The sequence below is a fragment of the Epinephelus moara genome, chromosome 15 (assembly GCF_006386435.1).
Source record: "Epinephelus moara isolate mb chromosome 15, YSFRI_EMoa_1.0, whole genome shotgun sequence".
Taxonomy (NCBI): Eukaryota; Metazoa; Chordata; class Actinopteri; order Perciformes; family Serranidae; genus Epinephelus; species Epinephelus moara.
The window spans coordinates 7,622,712-7,648,127 of NC_065520.1; the positions used below are offsets into that span (position 1 = coordinate 7,622,712).

Below are 25,416 nucleotides of genomic sequence, written 5' to 3' on the forward strand. Positions count from 1 at the left end.
AATTAGATAAATACTGTTTCAATTCAAAGCAGCAAGGTGGGGCATGAAAGCAGTGATTATCAGATGTTCTCTTCTGTAAGGTGGTGATGCTTTTAATGTACGATACAATCCTGCTTCTTGTCTTCATGTGTCTGAATTACACTAACATCTAATAATACTGACATTTGACACTGGCTGATATTGACATTTGCTTTACCCATGCCAACAGACGCATGCCAGGCTCGTTTTCCACCCAAATCTACACACTCTGGGTGCAGGGCCGGTCCCTGACATTTACTGTAGACAAGGAGACAGCAGTCTGGTGTTAATGAAGCGTGGCCTAAACTTATCAGTAGATACACTGATGCTGTTTATAAATAGTCGGCTTCAGTTGCCATGTTTACATGCACACAATAATGCATCGATTGCTCATACCTAGAGCTACTGTCTGATTGTGTCCTTGACTGTAATCCTGTTATCACGAATTAAATACTGTTTTAGATTATAAGGGGACTAAAATGTGAGCTGGGTACCTGTGCAGCTAAACATCAAAGAATGATATTTGGGTAAACACTGAGCTTGTCACTGTAACTTTTTACCTCGCCATCCAATCATAAGCCCCTTCCCCCTTCTCCTTCCTTTTGCCTTTAATGGGAAAAGTTACATTCGGCGTTCATTCCTGGGACAAATAACTCTGCAGTAGTCACGGGTATTCAACAGCTCCAGCCCTGATCAGCTCTGATCAACAGTGACGTAATACTCTGGTGGATGCACTAATTTTCAGCTCTTTTCTGGTGCTTTGCAATGACAGGTCCGTCCTTACTCTGACGTCATTCAAAATGAGTCTGCACAGAGTTTGAAAGAAATACTGAATGAGTGACAGATATAAAAAGAGATAAAAGCTGTGACATTTTTACTGGCCATCATGCTGCTTTTGACTGCTCACTAAACTGTTTTCTGGCATGTCTGTGACACCGAAGGTGACACAAAATTAAAAAAAAAAAAAAGACAGAAAGAAAGGCATACTTATCTACTGCGTCACACATTCATGCTCTGGTCAGCCTTCTCTTTACCTTGTGCTAACATTTTTACTTCTGTGGACATTCCGTATCACAGCAGCCAGAAGCTAATTCAGCAAGAATTTGGTCAACTAACCAATCAGAAGGTGTCAGCTTTACCTACTAACTTTCATAAACTACTGATGTGCATGTAAACATGTCCACTGAGAGATTCTATCTGTCTGTGGTGTGTGTAGCAGACACTCCCATTGACATTGACAAGCAGGACGGAGAGGAGCTGGACAGGAGGAGGAAGGATGCTCCGAACGTCATGGTGCGGAGAAACTCGCCTCATCGGGAATCGAAATTTAGCAGACCCTTGGAGGCAGCTGAACGCAGTCCCGTCTCACACCTCCGACCATGGCTAATCAATCATGACAGCTGCATGTGCACACCCCGTGGGTTGCCGCGGTAACAGACAAGTGGGTCGATAACAGAATATTGAGCGGGTGTCTTTATTGTATCCCCCCCCCCCAGGAGGAATCTATCTGTCTTATGAAAAGTTATGAAGTGCAGCCGGAGCGTCTGATCCTCTTCCATGTCCTTGTGAAAGTTTAAGCGCTCCAGAGGACTCTGAAAAACAAAATGCCACAACTCCTAACTAAGCACTGACAATGATGCACGGATGGAGCAGGAGTCTGGGGGNATGCACGGATGGAGCAGGAGTCGGGGGGGGGGGGGGGGGGGGCAGATTTTTGAAGCCCGGCCCGAGGACATGATGTTGACAGGTGAAGATACACGTGCCTCTGCATGTGCATGCGTGCGTAAACGTGCAGTACAAGCCTCCCAGTCAGACATCCTGTTCCCTAAGTAACAGAGTCAGTAAGCTGGGTTGTTACTGATGACTTGCAGTTTAGTTCACAGGCAAGAAAGGACGGATTGTTACCATAAACCTCCATCCTTTGCTACTGCAGGGTTGTCAGTTCTCACAAGTCCTAGGAATAGAATAGTAAGACTCCTTTCCAACGCTCGACCCCTCCCCAGGACTGACCTGGTGACGCTGACTGTAAGTTCAAACATGTAGCCTCAGTGCTCACTTCTCTGGTGACTGAGGCAGGAAAAGAAATAAGCCAGCTTCACCACCTGAATTCACCCCAGGAGTGAAGCTTGTGGCGATACAGTTATTGGCTCAAATACAGTTTATAGTATTCCTTACAGTTCTTTTAATTGAGTCATTAAAGACAGAAAAAAAAAAAAAAAAAAATCAAAATCCCATGCTCGCCCCCTGAATACCTCTTCCAACATGTGGGGTTCTCAGCTTGAAATGGAGCTAGTAATACTCCTCATAGTTCTTGGGGTTTAGGCAATAGAGGATTCCCCCACCGAAGGAGAAGATGGTTCCCCCCCAGGCCAGGCCATAGCCCCAGTTGAACTCATGGTAGATCCTCAGGTTGATGCTCTCGATGAACTTGATGGGGAACAGGACCAAGCTGCAGGCCTGGAGGACAACTGGAGGAGACATGCAGACGGTAAGTACAAAGTGAAGTAGAATTTCTTAAAATTACAGCTGCAGGAAAAGTATCATTTCTACAAATGGGTTTCCAAGAGATATCACCGTGGGATTGGCTTGCATGCAGTGAGATGAAAACAAATCTGCCTTAAACTGCAGAAATCACAGATATAATGGTTGAAAACCTTAGCTTCTAACGTCTAGCAATCTCATCAGAGCACTGGATATCAAAAAGATAGTGGATAGTTTTTCACAAAATTAGGTGAGAAAAAAATGCTGGCATTAAGGCAGAGGTGAGTTACATGACCTAGACTCAAGTCAGACTCCAGTCACAAATTTGATACCTTAGACTCTACGTGAGAGAAATCCAAAAAGACTTGAAACTGACTTGGACTTTAACCCTAATGACTTGTGACCTAACTTGGACTTGAAGAGTCTTTTGATTGGAGAACATGTGATACCTTCCCCTACAAGCCCATAGATTAAAAAGAATGTTATTTAAAAAGTGTGCCACGAATCAATTAATTTCCTTTCATTTCCCGAATCAACTAATGTTAAGGCTATTTATTCCCAACAAGTTGACACCTAATGAAGAACTGATGTTACATTACTGAAATCCAGCTGGAAAAATTTCTGGCAAAAGTAATTTTATTTGTGTACAAACCTTTGCAGGGGTAACAGAAAACAAACTGCAGCATGCAAAATATATGGGCTGAAAATTACAAAATTACAGACAGAAAAACAACAACTTCCAACTTTGTCATTTCAATTTCCACTAAGAACGGTTAAGTCATGGCTAATATTAACATAGTTCGGAAGCTAAGGCTTAGCTAACATTAACTTAACAGCTACATCTGGTGAAGAGTGCATTATGACTTGATTAGGACTTGAAACTCAAAGCTTGAGACATGAGACTTGACTCGGGACTGACCTGAGATTAACTAGCACCACCCTGAGGTTGACATTTTGTAGTTTACGAGCTATCACAACAATTATTTGATGCATTGTTATTATATGTGGTTCAGACATTCATGTCCCCCTCTGGATGAACTGTAATAACTTAAGTAATCCTCTGACTTTTTATCTTGCACCATCATCAGGTCTAAAATTCAATTTGTTTTTTTAGATGGACAAATACCTGCAAAAGTAACAACATTCTCGTCAGCCTCAACTTTACTTTGTATTTAGTGCTAATTTGCAAATGTTAACAACGCCAACAAAGATGGTGAACATGGTTATACCTGTTTAACATCAGCATGTTAGCATTGCCACTGTGAGCATGTTGATGTTAGCGTTAAGCTCACTGAGCCTAAGTAAAGCCTGACAGAGCTGCTAGCCTGACTATAGACTTCTGAAAATGTCCATATATGTGCTGTCATGACATTGTGGTAATGGGATTTCTACCCCACTACTGTGCACACATCCATGATTGTAAGTGGGAGACTTGTCAATAACCACCATCAAAACCAGAGTTTATAGATCATTAAGAAGGTGAACTAGATGGTGAGAAAGAAAAGCTAGAAATTTTTTTTTTTTTTTTTTTAAATATCTTGTAGTCAGTATCTATATTTAGTATAGCTGTTCCAGCAAGATCCCAACCTGGCTGCCAGCTGGAAGAGGCAGAAGGGTTGTAAATGTTGAAAATATTTATGTAGTGTGTTATTTATCAATTTTAAAACAACAGCTGTGCAATAGCTCAAATATATGAGTCGACATGGAAGAAAGATGTTTGTGCTCAAAGCTTTACACTGGTATATTACACAGAAGGGGGGTCAATATTTAAAATTTCTATTAATTATTAGTTCTAGAATCAAAAGTACATTCTGAACAAAACTTCCTGTCATGTAAAATAAGTCTGATGTTAAGTTTAATGAGATCGGGTTCATGGGATTTGGTCACATGCATTTTTGTTGTACATTTTTTAGCAGTCACGCACAAAGACAGTTTGGAAATAGAAGAAAAATAGCAGAAATTAGCATCGACTGGGTCGAAAAGAGAGACGCAAGCCCAGGGGAGGGATGTCATTTAGCTCTGTTTAGTTCATTTAGCACACTTTGGAAAAACAAAATAAATCAAATATGATCAGGCAAGAGGCAAGAAGAGGTGATGATGGTGGAGGAAAGAGGAGAGGGGGTGGATGGAGGAACTGAGAGAATGAGGCAGGGGTGAAGGAACAGAGGTGGACTAAAACGTCAGAGGAAACAGGGTGAATTTAGGGAAGGATAGAGGGATGAGGGGAGATAGGAACGGGAGAGGGACGGACAGAGAGAAAGATGTTTAAAAAGGGAGGGGGGAGAGAGATAGATGGATGGCAGTGGAACAAAGGAGAACACATCAATCGTTAATTCTTCAAAGGGAATTCATCTTGTGGGAACATAAACACGCTCTGGCACCTTCGTGCATGAAAAAAAAAACATGGAATGCATAATAACCAAAAACATGCAAATATTGACAGAGATGATAAGAAAATAGCCTTACAGAGGAAGTTAGTTGTCAAGAAGTTTGTATGTGATCAATTCTTCACCGAGGGGTCGCTTTAAAGTCCATCCGAACACACCTTTCCTCTGTGCTCAGCTTTTAAGATATTATTTAGAGAGGCTGTTTTGTGCCCCATCACGGCACAAACAACTACATTCTGACAGCTAGCATTTTTTGTTTGCATGTTAAGTATTCATAGATTCCTGATCTCTGTATTCCAAGCTCCCAAATGATAAATTATATAATTATTTTTGCTTGAAGTGTTGATTATTATTGAATCAAAGCTGTGTATTTCGACCGTTTGCAAACTAAAATGCTTCTCTAAACTTTAGGAGCACATTTTGTTCGGGTTCGAAACCAGCTTTTGGTTTCTTTATGGTAGTATCAGCCTTTTAAAATCACTTGCATTGCTATTTTTTAAACTTACTATCATTATCAGCTTCACTTTATTTATTTATTCTGAAGTTTGTAGAAAAATGAGATCTCGTTAAAACTTAGCATTTTTGCATTGCTGTCTGCCACTGTACCACTAGGAGGCGCTAAAGTTGAACTCCTTTACAAACATCACAGTGTTATTGCGTGACTGGATTCTTTTGTATGGCAATGGCAGCTGAAGTTTAGTATCTTATGCTGCATTCACATGCTCTTTGGATGGTCCCATTTTCTGAGTTGAGAAGTCGACCTTCCAACTTTTGTGTGTTCATATGCATCAATTTTGGCTGGGACACAAGTGACAAGTCCTCAATGTTTAGAACATTAAAAATCATTAAAGTAGCAGAGGACTTTTACTTTCATAAAATTGAACACATTTACATCCTAAATAGCTGCAGAGAAGGCACAAATTGCTACATAAAAATTCACCAGAATGCAAGAAATTATGTGTTTGACACTCAGAATTTTCTGGCAGGTGATCCCCAAACCCCCTTTTACATGTTTCAGTGGTTATTGAAACGAAACCTGAACACTTTAGTGTGTTCATGAGCTTTTACATCACAACGTGGAAACATCACAAATGCTAAAAAAAATAGATTTTATTGCTCAGTGCATTAAATGTCCCAATGAAGTTTTGTGTTGCTGGCTATACATGGTGAAACAGTTTAAAGCTTTATATTACAAAGGGATTTTGTCTCAGATCTGTTATCGGAGTTAATGCTAATAAATAACTTTTCTAACTAATCTAGGTCATGCTACATGGACAAGAACTAACGGTTTTGACCTAATGTACAATACTAAAAAATTATGTGTGAGCAAAAATTAATATGCAATACCTGAATGAATAAAAAATTTCTGAATGTCAACCAAACGTTTACTTTTATCCACTATGTTTTTGCATAATATGACGTCGACTAGACAAGTCATGTACATAAACCTATAATATTGTTACATCCTACAGGAGACTCATGTTTCTATGCTAAAGACATTGAAGATATCTTATGGAAAAGGTTGAAATGAGAATTTACAGTTGGGAGAGATATTACAAGAACCAGTGGCTCTTCTCACATCTTACCTCTATATGCATTCAAGATGGAAATGTCACACTGTCTGTTTACTTTGCAGAGGCTAAAGACAGAAAAGCTCCAAAACCATCACGGCATGCAAAATGATTTTATTTGAATGAGCAGTCAAATGTCAATCCAAACATAATAAGGAGGTTTAATTCCAATCCGTTTATGCATTTTCGTTTCTCATACATGCTTTGAAAGTATTTTTCAGGATGAGAAGACCATGAGAAATCACACAGCCTCTGTAAATCTCCTAGCCGTCCCTTAAAATAAGATTTCCTCTTTATGCTGTATCTCACTTCTGTGGTTTGCACAGCCTTATTGAGAAGCCAAACACATCCAGCTTTGCAAAATGAAACATTTCACGGCTAAAAATAAATAAATTTTCCAATTATTCCGGGAGGTTAGAATGGGGGAAATGTGGAAACTTGACAGTTGTCCAACTTGAGATTGGGGCTAGCTGGGGAAATTAAAGGGACAGGCGTGACACTCTGCTCCGACCCTGCCGGGCCCGACTCATAAAAATAGGATTTTCTCTAAATGAGTTTGAGGGAAAGAGGAATTGTGTGTGTGTAGTCTGTGTGCCTATTTAATGAGTAAGTAAGGATTATCATTTAAATGCATGTCAGTTTTCAATGTGATTACCCGCAACCTTCCAGTTACCTTGTCTAAATTGGCTTATTAAGTGTGTGTGTGTGTGTGTGTGTGTGTGTGTGTGTGTGTGTGTGTGTGAGCGTGTGTCATTAGCTGTGTGTATTTTAGCACATAATGAGTGTGTGGCCTTCGACCCAGGACTGGCGTGATTGTGTACAGACTACAGTTTATTGTGTGTGCACTGACCTGCAGCAAAGAGCATGAAGGCGACGGGTGCGTAGAACCGCCGTCTCGTGCCGATGCACACGGCAACCAGAGCGACCAGGAATGACATCAGCACCAGGGCTCCACCCCCTAGCAACAGGGCCAGGGTAGCAACCTGCCAGTCTGGACAGGAAGGCAGGAGGGAGGTGGAGGAGAAGAAGAGAAGAAATGAGGGAGGAAGATGGACAGAGAAAGTGGTAAAGAGAGGAAGAAAGAGACAAAGGTGAGCGGGTACGAGGAAGCAGCATGTTGCATAAACATTCAAAGAACATTCATGAATAAATGCAATATAATGAACGCATACCAGAGCCAAAAATGAAATGCACAAGACCTTGCGGGTGGCCTGGGAGGAGAGACAGAGCCACAAGAGACATATTATTTTATTTGACATTTTATATTACTGGCTTTTCCACCATCAAGTATGTAGATTAGAGGGAGAACGAGGGAGGAGGTGAGGACTGAGTGAACAATGAAATAGGAAGGAGTCTAAGGAGAAAAGAAGGAGGAAAGGAAGGAAAAGAGCACACACACATTGAAGAACAAATAGATGGAAAGTAGAAGAAAAGATGGGATGTAGAAGAAATAAGGGGGATGAAGAGGAAAACAAAGAGGGAAGAGGACAGGAAAGACACAATGAGGAGCAACGGTGGTGAAATCAAGGAAGCGTAGACATAAGAAAAACTACAAACCCAAGGCAAATGGAACAGGAAAAGTATATGAAACTAGAATTTGAAATTTGAAGAAATTCCCGCAAGGTGTTCTTGAGATATCACCTTCACGAGAATGAGACAGATGCAAGGTCACGTTGATCTTGACCTTTGACCACCAAAATCCAATCAGTTCATTGTTGACTCCGGGTCAACAATGAAATTGGACAGTTCAAATAAAGGGGGAAAGGAATGGGATGAAAAAGGTAAGAAATAAAGAAGACGGAGGGAAGGCACTACAAAACAAAAAAAAAGGAAAAACAAAGGGGAAAATGTGTAGAGAGGAAAGAGGGAATGGGGAGGGAAAGGAACAAGAAGAAAGGGAAAGACATGGGAAGAAGGAAGCAAGGAGGAAATAGGGTAAGAAAATAATACTAAGAATAAAAATGAAGGTAAGACAGGCAGGATAGAAGGCAAATGAATTCAGGGGAGAAAGGAAATAGGGAAGACATGAAAGAGCAAAGGAGGAACAAATGAGTGTGTAAGAACCGCAAAAAACAAAGGGAGTCGAGGAACAAAGGAGAACTGAGGGGAAAAAAAGACAAGACAAGTTAAAGTCAGATGAAGAGTGGTTTGGTGGCGACGAGGTGGTGAGCGTCTCCGAGACGCTGATGGGCGATAAAAGAGGAAAAACATGCAAGTGGAGAGGCACCAGCATAATGTTACAAGGACATAGAGAGGGCAAGATGAAAATAAATGCCAAAAGGAGGAGAACAGGAGAAGGGTGGTGGTGGTGGTGGTGGTGAAGGTAGAGGGAAAGAGAGGGGAGGAGGAGGAGGAGGAGGAAGAGGAGTGGAGGAGGGCGTGAAGGGGCTGGGGACATAGCAGCGCTGAGTGAAAGTAATGAAGAGAGAGAGAGAGCACTTAGTATACCTGAGCTGACAAAAAGCCTTGGCTAAAAAGCTTTACTGGCATGTTATCAAAAATCTGTCCGCATTTATATATAGGGAGCACTGTGGCTTGATGCACACTGAAATAGAACACACACACACACACACACACACACACACACACACACAGATACATGGTCACATAAAGACACACCCATACTTGCTACTCTCATCATATCAAACTCAAGATATTGTATTCTGCACATAAGCTACCTGCTCTGTGCATACTTCACTTACTAGCTTAAAGCTAATGCCTGCACCGTGGGGGCAGAGGCTGTTTGCACGAATGTATAAAGGGAACTGGACACAGGATTGGAGGCGGGGCTCAGAGCATACCCATGGAAGTTGATCAGTGGCGCATGAAGCCAAAAACAATTTGAATTCCCAGGTATAAATTTACCTGTACCTTCCACATCGCTGGGTCCACAAAGGAAGTGGACACCCGCCGGCTGAGCGGCTAACTTAAGTAATGGGGATAAAATGACCTGAAGTCCCAATTCAATGGAAATTATGGTGTCTTTAGCTTCTTTTCTGTGACCTACTTCCCACTGAAATAGTATTTGATTGGTGTACAGTTACTAGAGGGATTTAAATTCAATCCATTTGATTGGAGCATAAGTGGGCAGACTGAGGTTTGCGCAATATGGAGCTACAGTGGACTGGTGGTTCCAAACACACCTCGTAAAGCGTTAGATCGGGAGGTGAACGAGGGAGAGATGACTGAATGAATAAATATGACTGAATGAATAAATCAGAACCAAGCCACAACCTCCAGGGCTGAAAACTGAAGCAAACGTGCCAAAAACTGCAGTTCTTTGAATGGCCACTAGAGGCTGACACTAAGAACCAATCCCTATGACCCCCATGTTAAAATGTCCAACTTTACAGCAGAATTTAACATGTTTACAGCCTGGGACAAAAAAACAGTTTTGGTCTCTGTAGCTAATTTCCCGATTCATGACAACTGTGCTGGGGGTGAATTTTTATATAACTCACCCCAAACATTTTACGCGTAATTAAGAGTATGGCTGGTTTAAGTAACATGTTAACTGCCAACAGTGTCCTTAGCTTCTCAATCGGATCCACCCCTCGCTCCTCCACATTTCTACCCTCTTGCCCAAATATGGTCACTTCCAATCTGGAAATCCATCGGTAAAAAAAAAAAAAAAAAATTTTTTTTCTTCCTTTACCTGTGGAGGCACTGCCCGGAGTTTTTCGACTAGAGGGATCGCTCAGCCCCTTCACTTCCGGCGGTGCCCCCAGTGTTACACTCCTACCTGCAACTCGAACCAAACGGCAGTAAAAACGTTGCTGCTAATGCTCTTTTTTTCCTGTCGTGAGGAGTGGAAGGTGTGCTGGTGAATTCACAACGCTTGTAAGTTGTGTTGTTGTCCATGTTTTTCACGTTGACTTGACGGCGTTTTGGGTGGAGTGGTCGCCATGGACATGGAGCTTGCTGTTTCTGGGGGCACCTGCTGTTTCCTGGGGACACCTGCACGTCTCGGCCCTGCCCCCTCCATTGTGACTGGCTAAAGCGCAGCATTGTTCAACCTCAAAGCCCCGCCCTCCCCGACAGATTCTACAATATAAATTGCAGAATCTGTCTTGAGAGATTAGGTCACTTCCAGCTTAGAAAACAAACAAACAAACAAACAAAAAGATGGCAACGACTGTAATGCCGAACTCCAGACTTCAAAACGGCAGTCCACAAACCAATGGCTGACATCATGGTGGCTACATCCATAATTTTTACAGTATGTGGGTATGACTAGCTGCTTATGGTGGCTAATGTTAGATATATCAGCAAACTTATTCCTGTGTAGCTGGTAAATTCAGAAAAATTAATTTGTTAATAAGTCTTGACAACTTGTCAAGTTAGATTATGTCTTAGTTTGCTGACATTATGACTCCTTGTTCTATGTTTAGCATGGTGTAGTATTTGTGCTATTGTCCTGATATCCACATGACAACAGTGGTCACTGTTCAGCAAAAGTTACACAGTCTTTACACTTTAAATGAAACAGTAAAGTTACTACAGCTAAAGCTACAATATTTCCCTCCATTTTAAGACTGTCTGTTCCCTCAAAGGTTAGCACTGTCAAGACAATTTGCAAATGGTCAGCTGCTCAAATTACTGCGCCAAAGTTCACACTCAGGCAGATCAATTGGGATGGATTGATTTTACCAAGATATTTCTCTATTTTATAAGCTGGTGTGACTGTGTGTTTAGGAGCTGGACACACACACACACACACACACACACACACACACACACACACACACGTGTCAACACCTAATCCATCTGAGCTCAGGGGGAGAGAAGAGATTTGACCATTTCTCTAACCTTTTATTCCACCTGTCTGCCTTCACACTGTGATCAGATGGGATGCTGTCAAATTGGCCTGGCTCATGTAAGCTGCTGTAAAACCTATTTCTGTACCACACAGCTCAACTCGGAAGTGCTATATTACAAAATACATAAATAAATAAAATAATCTGTACTCCTTGAAGACATACAGCAGCTCTTAAAAGGCAAACTTCAAACTGATAGATCTGGATAAAACATCAGTGAAGTGCGTCTGACGCAGAAATGTAGCTGTCAGAACAGATGCAAAAGCCATGCACAGTAGCTGGCATCGATGGTATACTGCAGGGCTATTAAGGTGAATGTATTTTTTATTTTACAGCTATTTAAGTGGTGTCAATACAGGCAATGCCTAAATTTACTGCTCCAGCGTGGTAAAGAAGCTTATGAAAGATGGATGGTGGGGGGAGAGATAAGGAAAAATGAGCGATTCAGAGGCAGAGGGAGGGAGAGACAGAGATAGAGGTGAAAGATGAGATGCAGAGGTGGATAGTGGGAGGCAGAGAGGGAAGGAGGAAATTAAAGATGAGAGAGGAGAAAGTGGGAAGGAAAGAAGATAGAGAGGGATAGAGAGCAGAGAGGAGAGATAAAAAGAGAGGCATCTTGTATTACAAATGCAAAACAACAGAAAATTTTCAGTTTGAGTGATGCTCCTGATTAGATCACTTTCTGGACAAACACCTACACAGCTTTATTAAAATGTTTCCTGGCAACAACGTGTTCCTATATAAAAGCCCAAAGTCTGGTTTCTAGCCTTTGACTCTGCACATGTCTTCATCTGTTAGCTTCATATTTTAGGTTAGGCACTTCAGGCAAAAATTCTGTATTTCACTTAAATCAGGTCAACCAAAGCAACGAGGCAATTCTGTTGCTTGCTGAATTGTGGCCAATAGAAATAAAATAAACAGAGAGGACATTAAACTTTTTGCCATGGTATTTTGACTACTTAAACAGAAAATGGCAATGGTTGTTAGCTGTTATGGTGACAACACTTGTTAGTGATGGCGTAAAATGTGTCACAGTCACTAGTTTGAGAACTCAATTTTGGCCGACTGCTGCCTATTAGTGATCACAGGTACTGACATCTTTGCACAATGAGTAGATGTATTTATATTTATATTTAGTAGTGTCAGAGGTACTGGGTTACAAAGTAATCTGATTACTTTTTTGTTTTAGCAAGTAACATATCATATATTACCATATTTCCCTGTTTCTTTTGTTGCCATTAACTGCATGTTTGATAAAACATTATATACTGTTACTGTAGCTGCCTCAGAAGAACGAGTGAGATTCACTGCTCAGTGGACAGCTGGGAGGCAGAGAGAAACACAGGGGATAAACAATGTGCACATCAGCATATTTTCACATCTAATTTGGTGAATTAAGAGTTTATTTCGACCTCGTCTCTATATACAGACTCTACATTCAGTGAATGTAGAGTCTGTAGGCAAACCCCGGAGATCTTGCCTCCGGAAGAAGAGCGGAAGAGCCCTGGTTTCTGGTTGTAGGCTGTTTGTAGTCCGCGTGATATTGACCAATCACGTTTGAGCCGGCTGCAGTTGTTGCCAGGTTAAATGGTCCGTGCAGTGAACTAACGAGGCGGAACATAATTGGCGTCACTGCAAACTCTGAATCCATCGCAATGGTTCAGCATATTTACTTATATATAAAACGGAAGTTGGAAACGGAAATTCACCTCCTCCGCCCAAATCAAACCGATATGCCAAAAAATCGGGGGTCTGCCCCCAGAGGCTGTATCGCCGTCTGCTGGAAGTCAGACGTCGAATACAGCCGATGGGTTCCGAGAATGATTTCGACCAAACCAGACTTGGTGATTGTTGAAACACTGGACTGACTAACTAAAGGACTAACAAGACAAACTGAGACAGTCTAGGTCATATTTATTTTGTGTCTGTTGAGCTTAAATGAAGTCTGTTTTGAGTTAACAAGGAAAGCAGGGAAACGAAAATCTAAGCTCAGCCGCTGCATGCTTTGTACTATTACTCCACTGCTCCTTTGGTCGTTACTGCAAAACCTCACTTCAGTGAGTTCTCGACTTACTGCAAATCGATTTCTTAATACCTAAGTGTATATAGAAGTTAGCCTACTACAAATGCTGCCAGCAGGAACCATGCCAGGCTTTAAAGCCAACTTTATCAGGGGCCAAACAGTTATGGCTCTCACATGATGCCATATGGCCCAAAAAGGGTCCATGTCATTGGTTCGACAGCCCATTGGTTCGACATCCCATTAGTCCGACTGTCCGCGGTGCTGAACGGCTCGCGGCAGGCGTATGGTGCAGGCGGAGCAGGCTCACGGCTTATGTGTTTGTCACTTTCTTTTTCATTTTAACCCACACCATGATCTTTTTCTGACCCTAACCAAGTGGTTTTTGTGCCTAAACCTAACCAGACCTTAACCACAGGGCATCATGATGATTTCGGAACGGACTTCGGAACAATGAGTTTAATATGGTCGGAACAATGGGATGTCGAACCAATGGGCAGTTCCCCCCAAAAATACTTTTTTCCCAAAAAGAGTGGGTAGATTTTTTTGAGCGTCACAACCCCCGCAAAATAACTTGACAACTTCAGATTTTAATCCATTTGGTCAGATAACATTTGTAAAGTCTGCAAGAGCCAAACGATTAATGTTATCCCCATTCAAGTTAGCAGAGTGCTAAGCTGCTGGGCTAGTGGAAGTCCCTCATCTCTAGTCTACAAATTAAATTTATCAATTCTACATTAACAAAGGCCGCCGCTCTGACAATCCTGCACTGTTGATTTGAATGGGAATTCCGGTCCAATGTCATTCTATTTTTATAGTTATGGCGCTTGCAGAATTTTATTCGATGTGGTTGAGCTACCTTTAAATCACAGTCTTAAAATGTGATTTACTTAATATTACTTTATTAAACTTGCTTGTCAGTTCAGCCAAGTGCATCGTTTTTTGAATGTAATGTTGTTTTATCACTTGCTGTATTTACATTTTTGTTCCGGAGTACATACCACAGTATATGACACATCTACAGTAACTTGCACTTCTCTTTCTCAGTGTCACACTCACAGATGTACAGTCACTACAACTGTTGCAAATACCTCACCCACTCATTCTTACTCCTTCACACACACACACAAACACACACTGGCTTATACTGTAAAACTCTTTGCTGTTTTATCTTTCATACACATACAATATGCTAAGCCTTTTTTTCTCTGTCTCTCTCACGCACACATGGCTGGTTTGAATTTTTTAAATTGCATCATAGACACACATAGGCAACCGTAGAAATCGCCATATGTACCGTATAAATCCTCCCACTTTCTCTCACTCGCACACATGCACACACTCTTTGGTGTATGTAACATGCTAATTAGTGCTTGCACCAGTTTCTCACATAGAGACACAGACTGCGCTGTCCTGTGAACCTCTCTTTCTCCTTCTCACTCACACCAAGAGAAATACCTCTCGCTGTAATGTGACTGTTTGCCATGTGACAGGATTACTGTGAGGCACTGTCACTTTTTTTCTTTACTGTAAAGCCACCCCAAGCTGTCACGCTGATTAGCTGCTGTAGTACTTTGGGTTCCTCTATCCAAAACAGAAGCCACCAGTCCTGTAGCTGCAAATGTAAAATTCAAGAGTACACACATACAGTACAGCTGTCACGGTAACGTTTCAACAGGCACAAGAGATACATAAATGAACAATGGAGAGTTGTATGTAGATTGCGGAGGCCCCCCTCTGGCACACTGTGATCCTGTGATGCTCATTATCTTTCAAGATGCAAATACAGTATCACTGCAACTAGTCATCATTATCAGTTATTATATTGATTACTATTTTGATTAGCCAATTACTCATTTAGTCTACAAAAAGTCCCAAAATAGCTTTAGTAATGTCTTCAAATGTCTTATTTTGTCTGACCTGCAGTCCAAAACCCAAATCAGTTTATGTTTCCTAATGCTGACTGACTAATAAACACTTTTTTTCAGCTCTAACATAAACTAAAGAAAAGAATAACCCCCTGTACTTCACACATTGGATTTAGAATGTTCAAAGAACACTTTTCAACCGAAATATGAAAAAAAAAGGGTGAAAAACAAGCCTATTTCCAAGTGAACATGCAGATGACTGCTCACAACAGCCCATTCGCCAGAGGAAAATGTAGGAATTATACGTTTCTGCAAACCACAAATATTAGGTTTGTACATATGTATCATCAACCTCTCTAAAGTGACGTAGCATATGAGCTGTCTTTGTCACCTGGAGATAGAGGGGATGGTGGATGGCGTGACACCTAGGCGAGACACTTGCCAAGCTGCAGACAACTTTTGGAGAACAACAAATGACAAAATCTAGTGAGTCATCGCTGTGTTTCGAAGGGCTTTTTAGCCACTGAACTTTGGTGTTTTTAGCCATCTATGGCTGTTTTTTCGATTGGATTGTTTGTTAACAGTCGGTTTATTTAAAAAGAATACAATAATTGCAAGATAACACCAGAGGAATATGATTGTATTTAAGAAAATTCTGTTCTTTTATGTCTCCAGATCATTTTGAATTTGTATAATTTAAGACTTTTACAGACTTTTTGTGAGCTGCCACATGCTGCTGCTACGATACTGTAAATGCTTTGAAGAAAGCTTGATTTGCATCCACCAAAAGGATTATGTGTGTTTGGGAACGTGCACATCCTTTTCCCCATCATGCCCTCAGTGTGTGTGTGTGTGTGTGTGTGTTTTTGGGGATGGCAAGTGGGAGCTGTAGGTTCCTGGCTATTCCCCTGTCTGTCTGTCTGTCTGTCTGTCTGCCACAGAACTGAATGCCACATCATTTCCCATTCCTCGTTCAGCCGCTACAAATAGAACGGGCGTCTCTGGGGGCTGAGCTCACTGTGAGGAGAGATGGAGTCAGAGGAGAGGAGGAGGAGGCAAGGAGGGGGGTAAAAAAGGAGGAGAAGAAGGAGGGGGGGGGGCGCCTTGACCCTGGAGAAATGGAAAGGGTACATGGAGATGGAGGAGGATGAAGAGGAGGAGGATGGTGAAATTACAAAGGGAAAATGATTAACATTAGAAATGTAACAATGAAGCCCTCGGGGAGAAGAGAGGGACAGAGAGGAGGGAGGAGAGGAAGAAAGGGAATGAGGAACAAACAAAAAGGAGATAGAAAATATAAACGGGAGGGGGCAGTGAGCATTGAGAAAAAGACAATTCATTTAAGAGTACAGATGAAAAAGGCCGGGGGAGTAAAAGCAACGGATGGATCGATCGATAGACTGATAGAGAAAGATGAGAAGGGCAGACTGTGAGGAGGCAGTGTTCGTGGAGGTTTTTAGGTCTTCAGTGATGACTGATCTCAAATCTGTGACAACTAAGACTCATGAATGTGAGGCAGAAATGCCACCACTTTCCACCAAATTTGTTTAAAATCATACCTTTCTACAAACTTGAGTGCATCTTTTGGGATTTATTCCTAAATGTCTGAATACAGTACATGCGATAAGCTGAAAAAGCTCACTCATTTTCATCATTTTAAACAAATTACAATGGTGTGAGAAAAGAGAAAACATAATAATAATATAATTGCTGTGCTTTTAGTAATCTTTTCTCAGCTACTGCAACCAAGTCTGATAGTGAGCCTGGGAAATCTTCTGTCAAGGTCAGGTGAATGACAGACCTGTTGGTAGCAACAGCACAGCTTTTGTTCTCAGGCATTTAGTGTACTTCTGTTTCATTTGAATGTTTTGGTGTTGCATATTTTTATTTGAAACAGATGCGTTTGTTTATGGGACTAAGCATGAAACCTGGGTTATTAGAAAACACAGGAAGAGAGGATGGGAAAGAAAGGGTGGGGTAGAGGGAGGGCAGATGAGAAAAGGAGGAAGATGAACAGGAGGGGTGAATGAATGTAGGAGAAGAGGAGGAGGTGGTTGAACCAGACACATGTCCAATCCCAGTCTGGTCTCACCCCCAGGGCATAAAGTTATGCCACTTGGCCAGACACACTGGGTTTTCTACAAACTTGTAAACCCATTCAAGTCATTATTAGACGCTCAGAGCTGAGGACATCATTTAAAGACCGTGAAAATCCGCTTAGGTGGATGGGTCCAACAAACGCAGGACTTTAATGCAGGAGACCACTGTTCGAGACCAACAAACATCGGCTGCAGCTTTTGTACAACCCCAAAATGTATGTGTCCACAGGATCCATTTTCACGCTTCCCATTCATTGTCTATGTAAGCAGCCGTGCAATGCATTCTGGTGAGAGATGACTAATTCATGCAAACCAGTGCCTGCCAGTGCACCTCGTTGCCTCTGGAAACTCACGAAAAACTTTTAACCTGACTGCTGTTGATCTAAAATTAAGACAGATTCTACAACTGCATGGCTTATTTCTCATCACAAATATTTTCAGAAACACATTTCAGTGAACTATTTTCATAATGTAAGAAGACGTTGTGAGCCGCAGTGTGGTCAGGTTTGAAATTTGGGAGCAGAGAGCCCACATGCCTTGTGGCACACCCATCAAGCATCCAATCCTGGGAAGTGATGAGACCCCTCATGTCTAAAAACGTCCATGTGGAAACACACCGAAAGCCAGGGTTTTTTTGGCAACACACTGCAATCTTTTTCGAACCATAACCAAGTAGTTTTGTTGCCCAAACCTAACTGCCAATCCAACCCTTCTTAGCGCCGGCCCCATCTGCATCAAGATACAATGCAAAAAGCTGCTGTCATTATAATAACACCAGGGCTTCTGCCAAAGTGGTAAAATAGGACAAGTAGGGATGAGATCACATTGCACATGCCCACTATAAGATTTTTTTTTATCTAGACTCATGTCCCATTTGCCAAACATGAGGGAATTCAAGGATTTCTAAGTGGAGCTGACGCTGGTTGGTGGTTGACTATTCTAGTATATACTGAATGTTTTGTGGCTTTTTTTCAGACAAGACAAGGGATTAACAAAAAGAGCCATGAGGTATGCATGATGTTTGGCACCTGGTGGCACTGCTAGAGAACAGCGCCGAGTTGGGAAGTAATGACACGGAGGAATAAAAGTGGCTTCTGATCTCCCACACATTGCATCAGTGATGGATTTTAAAACCTGTTTTGTTGCTGTAGCCTTGATTAATGACTAACATGAGTGTGAGGGACGCCAGCCGCCTCTTCTCATAGTTTCATCATTTTTTAGGCAATTCTGTTCCCATTCTAATGTCTGACAGAAACGGCGTCGAGCTGCGGGGAGCTTCAGAGTAGGTGGATAATTCTCTGTGGATTCGTCACTACAAGCGACATCCTTCTCATTACACAGAGTCATTTGAATCACTGTTAATACAAAATATTGTTTACAGCAGTTTTAAGTTAGAACTCATTTAGATCCTATTCTTTTTTTAATTTGCTTGATATTCAAAATTCCATACATGCAGCTGACATGGATAAAAAATACAGAGGGAGTGCTAGTCTGAATTTATTTATTCATTATTTGTATTTAATTATAGACTGATCTGGCATGAGAAGAATCTCAACCTTAAATGAAGGCGCCTTGGTGGCCCAGGGTTTATGAGACATTAATGCCATATTACAGTTATACATCGTGTAAAACAGCACAAATGCGAACATCAAAACTGTAATCATGACTGCGAAACTAAGATTTTTGGGAAAGCTCCAAGACATCAGACTTGGCACTTAATAAAAAAGAAGATTTTGAAAACCAGCCACAGGTGGTGCCTGATGTCAGCCAAATTTGTTGTTCAGTGTAATTAGATATATTTTAAACCTCGCATGACCACTACTGCAAGTTCAGTCATCTCACGTCTTCTCTACATTTAAATCTCTAATAAGGCAGAACATGCTTCATGTTACTAAGACCTAGTAAGACTACTGTTGTGACTTCTGCCATTATGTATAAAGGTACATGTGTGAAAGGGGCTTAAGATACCCTGCAGTTACCTTGAAACTCATATTCCAACCACTACAGCAATCGTTCTGTTCTTCTACAAAATGAAACGTTCCTTTATGCCTTTATTTTTCCATCTCAGTCCAATTAATTAGAAGCCATGCAGTGCACGTTGTGAACTGAAGATTTCCTCCTCTGATTGAGGTGTTGCATGATCTGTCTTTGCATACATTACTGCATTTTGCTTGTTGTTAGGGGTGAGGCATTTGTGTGAAGCTCATAAGTGTTCCCTTGTCTTAGGTCTTTAGGGCCCTGGCAGGCACCACAGTGCACCTTGTCTCTAAAATTTCAGAGTGTATTTAGAGAGCTAATGTGTGTCTTTTTTTGTCATGTATACCTACAGGCAGAAGGTGATAGCAGCCAAGCAGGTTTTCCTGTTTTGAGACTGAAATAAAATGACAGAGGACTATTGAAAATATAACAACGTTATATTACAATAAAAGGTATTGTTATTTTAGCTTGGTTGCTATTGGGACAACATGTTCACACAGTTTATTCAAGAGATGCATTTTTACCATTGACTCCTGTGCTATAACTTTGCACAAACCTTTCCTCTCCTGTGAGACATTTTCTAATCCAACAGAGGAGGGTTGTATTGCACTGTTCCTAATATATGCAGTTCTATATCAGTGGTCTCTCCATATCTTTCTTTCTTTGTCTTTTTAACAGTATGGTGGCCCCAGGCAGCAACCTCTGGGGCTAAAAATGAAGCCAACGTGAAGTGCCAAAAACTGAAGTTCCTCCAATGGCCACTTGAGGCTGGCTCCAAAAGTGAGCAAACCCTTATTGACTCCATGTTACACTTTACAGCAGAAGTAGACATGTTTACAGCCTGGTACAAAAACAGTGTTGGTCTCTATTGCTAATTCCCCCCTTCATGACAACTGTAGGGAGGTGAAATTTTATATAACTCACCCATTTAAATGTTATTAAGACTTAAAGTTATGCGTAAAGGGCATGGACGCTTTAGGTGACATGGCTATCGGCAGGGCGTCTCCACAGTCTACCCCTTGCTCCTCCATAGCTCCACCCTCTTGTCCAAATATGGCCACTTCTTGCTACAAAAATCTAAGATGACAAAGGCCAAAGTGCCAAATTAGAGGCTTCAAAACGTGAGTCCACAAACCAATGGGTCACAGTGGCTACATCCATTAATTTCATACAGTCTATGGGTGGCCCACAAGGTTCAAAAATCCGTATGCTGAACTATCCATGAACAAGCCCATAAATAACTGCCAACTTCAGCAAGGGCTCTGCTATAGCAGCCCTGCTTTCTAAAGAGGAGAAGGTGAAAAGACAAATTTCCTGCAGCAAACAATTCAGTTTCACATTATCACAAAGAGTGAATCATCACAATGAATGAAAAGGGCGAGCTAAATTAGCAGAACCCGCTGCTTTGGTCTCATTCAGGTGCTGGGATGTGCAAAGAGAGCGGGCACAAGCAGAGATACATTCTTAAGATCAATGTGTGTGTGTGGTAAGGCTCACACACACCTGTCGTGCCAAGACATCTAATTAGGGAGTCCTGGTCTGGCGTCTAGATGTGTATGTACTGAATGTGTGCGCGAGGGAAAGAAAGAAAGAGAGGGACTGCCGAAAGTTGCGGTCACAAAGTGTGTCAGTGAGTGTGTGTGTGTGAAGAGGTCCTAAGAGAGGAGGTGCGGAGATGCAACAACAGAGAAATCAGAGTGTGACATGAAATATTCAGCTGGGCTTCAGAGGAGACTGTCCAGAAATAGGTCAGCTCAACGCGGTAGCCTCTTATTGGCACACACACACACACACACACACACACACACACAGACATACAGACACCCAGACTCCCCTTCTGTCTCCCACACACTCACAGAGTCATTCACTTGCATATAAAGACACACTGCAGTTGCTACAAACACACACACACACACACACACACAATCATGATGCCTTCCCACCCACAGAGAGTGCAGCTCTGCAGGTAGACAGAGTGTGTGTAAGATAGATAGATAGATAGATAGATAGATAGATGTCTGTCACAGTTGCTGACAGTTTAAAGACCTTTTAACTGATTCCCCTTTAAAGCCCCCAAGTGTAATTAGCACCAGTCAGCTCCCAGCGTCACAGTGGTAGTAAAGAAAGCCACTTTCACCTCAATTAATGTAACGCTCATGAACTCTTGTTTCCCTGGAAACCAATCCAACATCCAAGATCAACACCTCCTCTCCTGCCCAAAACGGCAAGATCTCTCCGGGGTGCGACAGCAAGGCCGTTTTCTAGACAACAAAAGAAGGGGGAGGATAATAATAATAATTATAATAAATTAAAAAAACAGACAGGGTGAGCTCTATATCGAGCCTTTATTCTCCTCCCTTCCATCTCCTGTTTTGACAAATGAATTAATTGGGTGCAGGTTGGTGTCAACACCCAGGAGAGTTGATGTACTTCACCATGGAGGTGGTGGCAGTTTTGCTGCGTTAATAACCTAGACGGTGAGCATTGTGAAGGAGCAAAAACAGGCTGAATATGCACATTATAGCTCCTGAGCAGCATTTATTTTATTTTCATCTCCCCAGAATGGCCCAGCAGCATGTTCAGGTGCATACACGTTGTTTAGTCTCATAAATGGGAGAAAATTATTGTAATGCTCTATCAGACATTATAACAAGGAGATGCTTTTTCACCATTACATGTTAAAGTAATCATTTTGGGCCTGCAACTTTTTCATTATTTTCATATTCAGTATAATCTGCCAATTATTTTCCAGCCTAATTTACATATTAAAAGGATGTGTCTTGTTTAACTAACAGTCCAAAACTCAAACATAATCATTTTACTCATACAGAAGAGTTGGAAAACCAGAAAAAAATGTTTTCAAAGCTAAAAATACTGGATTTTTGATTGAAGAAAAAACTTAAATATTTCTGTCCAAATTATCAACTTAATGTCTTAGCTGTAATGCATTCATAAACAAACTGTTCGCAGCCCACTGGTGGAGGCTCACCTCTTCCTTGCTGCTCATCTACCTCTGTTTCCCCTCAGTGAGGCTACCTGACAGACCTGTGGCAGTCAGACACATATGTGCCCATTAACATCAGGGTTAGTATTTACCACACGTCTGTGTGTGTGTCTCTCTCTCTTTTTTTAAAAAAAATGTCATGTCTGCAGCTTTTTTGAGTAGGAAAAAAGAAGGGGTGACAGGGAATGGGAAGAGATGTTTGGCAATACAAGCCTCTGGTGCAAGTATAACAAACTGCAAACATTTTGTTATGTGTATGATCAATTTTTCCTTCACTTTTTAAAGCAAAAATAAATTTAAAAAGATGAGAGTGCACTCCAGCCTGGCAAAATTGCTTCATTTCACCTCCACAATAATTAATGTGGATATCCCAGTGGAGTCACAGGTTGACAGCGACTCTCAGTATGAGGCTTTGTTATGGTTGGATAGAGACAGTGGGGAGACACAATGCTGGCCAGGACAATACCTGCCTAGGCTTGGGGAGTCAATGGATTATTTTCCTCTAGGAATGCCCTTCCAGCGGTGAGGAAGCATCCCTCCATCATCATCAAGTCATTCAGAGCAACTCTTTGTTCTCTACTGTTAATGCATAATAGAAGACACATGGTAACTACCCTCTATCCTGTCCGGTGCGCCCGGGACAGATAGATGAAGCGGTTGTTGTGATTTCATAAGCCTATACAATGTGACTTCCTCCCCTCTTATTACCTGTACCCAGCGTGCTGGTGCACTGCCAGTTCTCGGTGCTCGCCGGCTTCCAGCAGGACTCCCACAGGGAAAGGTAGTACTGGTCGTCGGCAGTCACCCACGCCGGGCTCATCACGGCTCCCACATCCAAGCAGAGCGCCAGGAACACGCACACCAGCCCGACCAGCTTCAGCGGCGTCAGCGGGGAGCTGCGCGCCGACTCCTCCGTCTCGGTGACAGCAGACGACATGGCGCGGCTGGAGAGGCGAAGAAAGTGAACCGGTTCAAAACCCGGGGAGGATGCTGATGTGTGTGCGTGGATGTATGTGATGATCGGATAGATGTGAAAGTCGGGCGGGGAAGTCTGAGCTGAGTGTTGTTGTTGTTGCTGCTGCTGCTGCTGGTGCCGGTGCCGCCGCAGCCGCCTGCGTTGCGCGCTGGACGGACGCTGCGCCTGTGGGCACTGCTGCCGCCGCGCACCGGAGATCTCCACCGTTTACAGCGCTGACGTCAAGGCTCCGAGGGATCAGCAGGTGCTACAGGGTCCTAGAGAGAAAGAGAGAAGAAAAGACAGGACCACCCTTCAGGGCCGTAGCCAGGATGTGAGCGGTACAGAGGTCCTGAGCCCAAACTCAAAGACAGTGTGACCAGCCACCAACCAAACTCTGTGTTTTGTGAGTATCAAAAACATGCCTGTTCATGGCGGTTGAGTCAGCCATATTTCTATAACATCTTTTTATTTATGTCTTTTCCTCCAACTGATTTAGTTTTTGTTATTGCAGGCCTGGTTGTATTTGAATACAACAGTCACATTTTACGGTCGGCCTATTACTTAAAGATCTCACATATTGACGTTTGGTCATGAATTTTCCACGTCCACATATGACATGCAAAGCACCCTGGGTGTGTTGGTTGTTGATGTTCTGAAACACCATGTCAAGTTCTGCCTGTTACATGCATTGTGCTCTTTCAAAATACACTTCTGTTTTCACAGGAAATTTACAATTTACATACAGTCTCTTTCAAAATAAACGCATGACATTGCCAACTGATGTTTTTTTCCTTCAACAACAAACTTGGGTTGGGTTTAGGTAACAAAAGCAGGTGGTTAGGTTTGGGAAAAAAGAACAGGGTTTGGCTTTAGAATCTTAAGAGACACAAACACTGCTCTCTTGGGTGAAAGTTGGTGTTTGTTGGACCCATTCACCACCCCTCCTGCTTGCCTCAGTTGGACTTTTCACCGCCTTAACTTTCGTCCTTGTCCCACCGTGTTTCCCCATGATGCCGCCAGACGCCGTTGCACTTTAACCAATGTTAAAGCACACCTTTTTTTGTTGGTTTCTGGCACCGCAATCACTGCCGAAGCACTGGATTTAGACAACTTTGGAGTGAGACCGGGCTCCAAAAACAGGATCTATGCATGCGTTAAATTCAACTACTAGTTGAAGCTTCATACTTGATATGGAAGGGGACTTGAGCTAGCGACACACCGGTTCCCAACCCGAGTCCCTATGTGCTGAGCTACTGCCACCCCATGGAGATACTGCAGTTATGTGCGTGGTTTGTCCATGTGGTGTTGTTGTACCCCCGCTAAACATGGTTCATGGGCGTATTCAAATAACGTTAATGTCTTTATTGTGTGATAAATGTCAGATAGCCCACATAAAGTCAGAGTAACGTGTCAATAATGTTGCGCTGCATGTCATCTCCATTATCCCTGCTTTTAATCTTCCTTTTAAATTAAATGGGCTATCGTTGAGTTCTGGATAAAACAAGACATTTAAGGATGACACCTTCTTTGTAAGATGAAGAATGTGTTATTTCTTGACTCAAAATGTACATATTCTTCCTTTAAATTCCACTTGCTTCACTTAAGTTTGTCATGTTGAAATGCCGGAAAATACGGAGCATGACTCCATCGTTAAAAAAATCCCCACTGATTTAGGATAAGTGATCAATGGTAAAAAATTACAAAGAGTTAGGGTTGGATTTGGGATTCATTGTTAGATTAAATATTAAAGAAGCAGAAGAGAAAAGGAGAGCAGACACATTGATGGAGCCGGAGAAAGTGGGAGGCACATGAAGGAATATTATTGTTTCTTCTGCATACTAATGACAAAGCCAGAGATGAGACAGAAGAGACAGAGAGAGGGAGAGACAGGAGGGGGGAAGGCCAAGAACGCAGAGGTTAGCAGGTTTAGGGAGGCAGAGCCATCCATATGTTTATTCGAGCGGAGAGAAAGGAGGGATGGAGAGACTGATGGGAGGAAAAGATGGCCTTGTTTACTCCCCATCAGGACAATAATGAGTGATGATGAGGGAGAGACAGAAGGAGGCAGGGGAGCAAAGCGGAGAGCAGAGGAGAAGAGAGGGGAAGGGCAACAGATAGAGGTGAAAGAGATGGAGGGATGGAAGCCTGGAGGAATAAAGATAGATAATGGATAGATAGAGGTCTTAATGAATGGACTTACTGTTGATCCACATCAG

General features: G+C 42.1%; 1 protein-coding gene across 2 annotated transcripts; it reads right to left on the minus strand.

The window, feature by feature from the left end:
* Positions 1 to 1,712: 1,712 nt before the first annotated feature.
* On the minus strand, positions 1,713 to 23,682 carry LOC126401915 (transmembrane protein 47-like). 2 transcript variants are annotated; one of them, XM_050063473.1, is made up of 4 exons: positions 22,951 to 23,682; positions 7,630 to 7,668; positions 7,308 to 7,448; positions 1,713 to 2,486 (listed from the first exon to the last, which is right to left on the minus strand). In XM_050063473.1, the coding sequence occupies exons 1-4, from the start codon at positions 23,177 to 23,179 to the stop codon at positions 2,308 to 2,310; spliced, it is 588 nt and encodes a 195-aa protein (XP_049919430.1). In that variant the 5' UTR covers positions 23,180 to 23,682; the 3' UTR covers positions 1,713 to 2,307. The 2 variants fall into 2 exon arrangements, with proteins under 2 accessions (XP_049919430.1, XP_049919431.1); XM_050063474.1 differs by lacking the exon at positions 7,630 to 7,668.
* Positions 23,683 to 25,416: the final 1,734 nt, after the last annotated feature.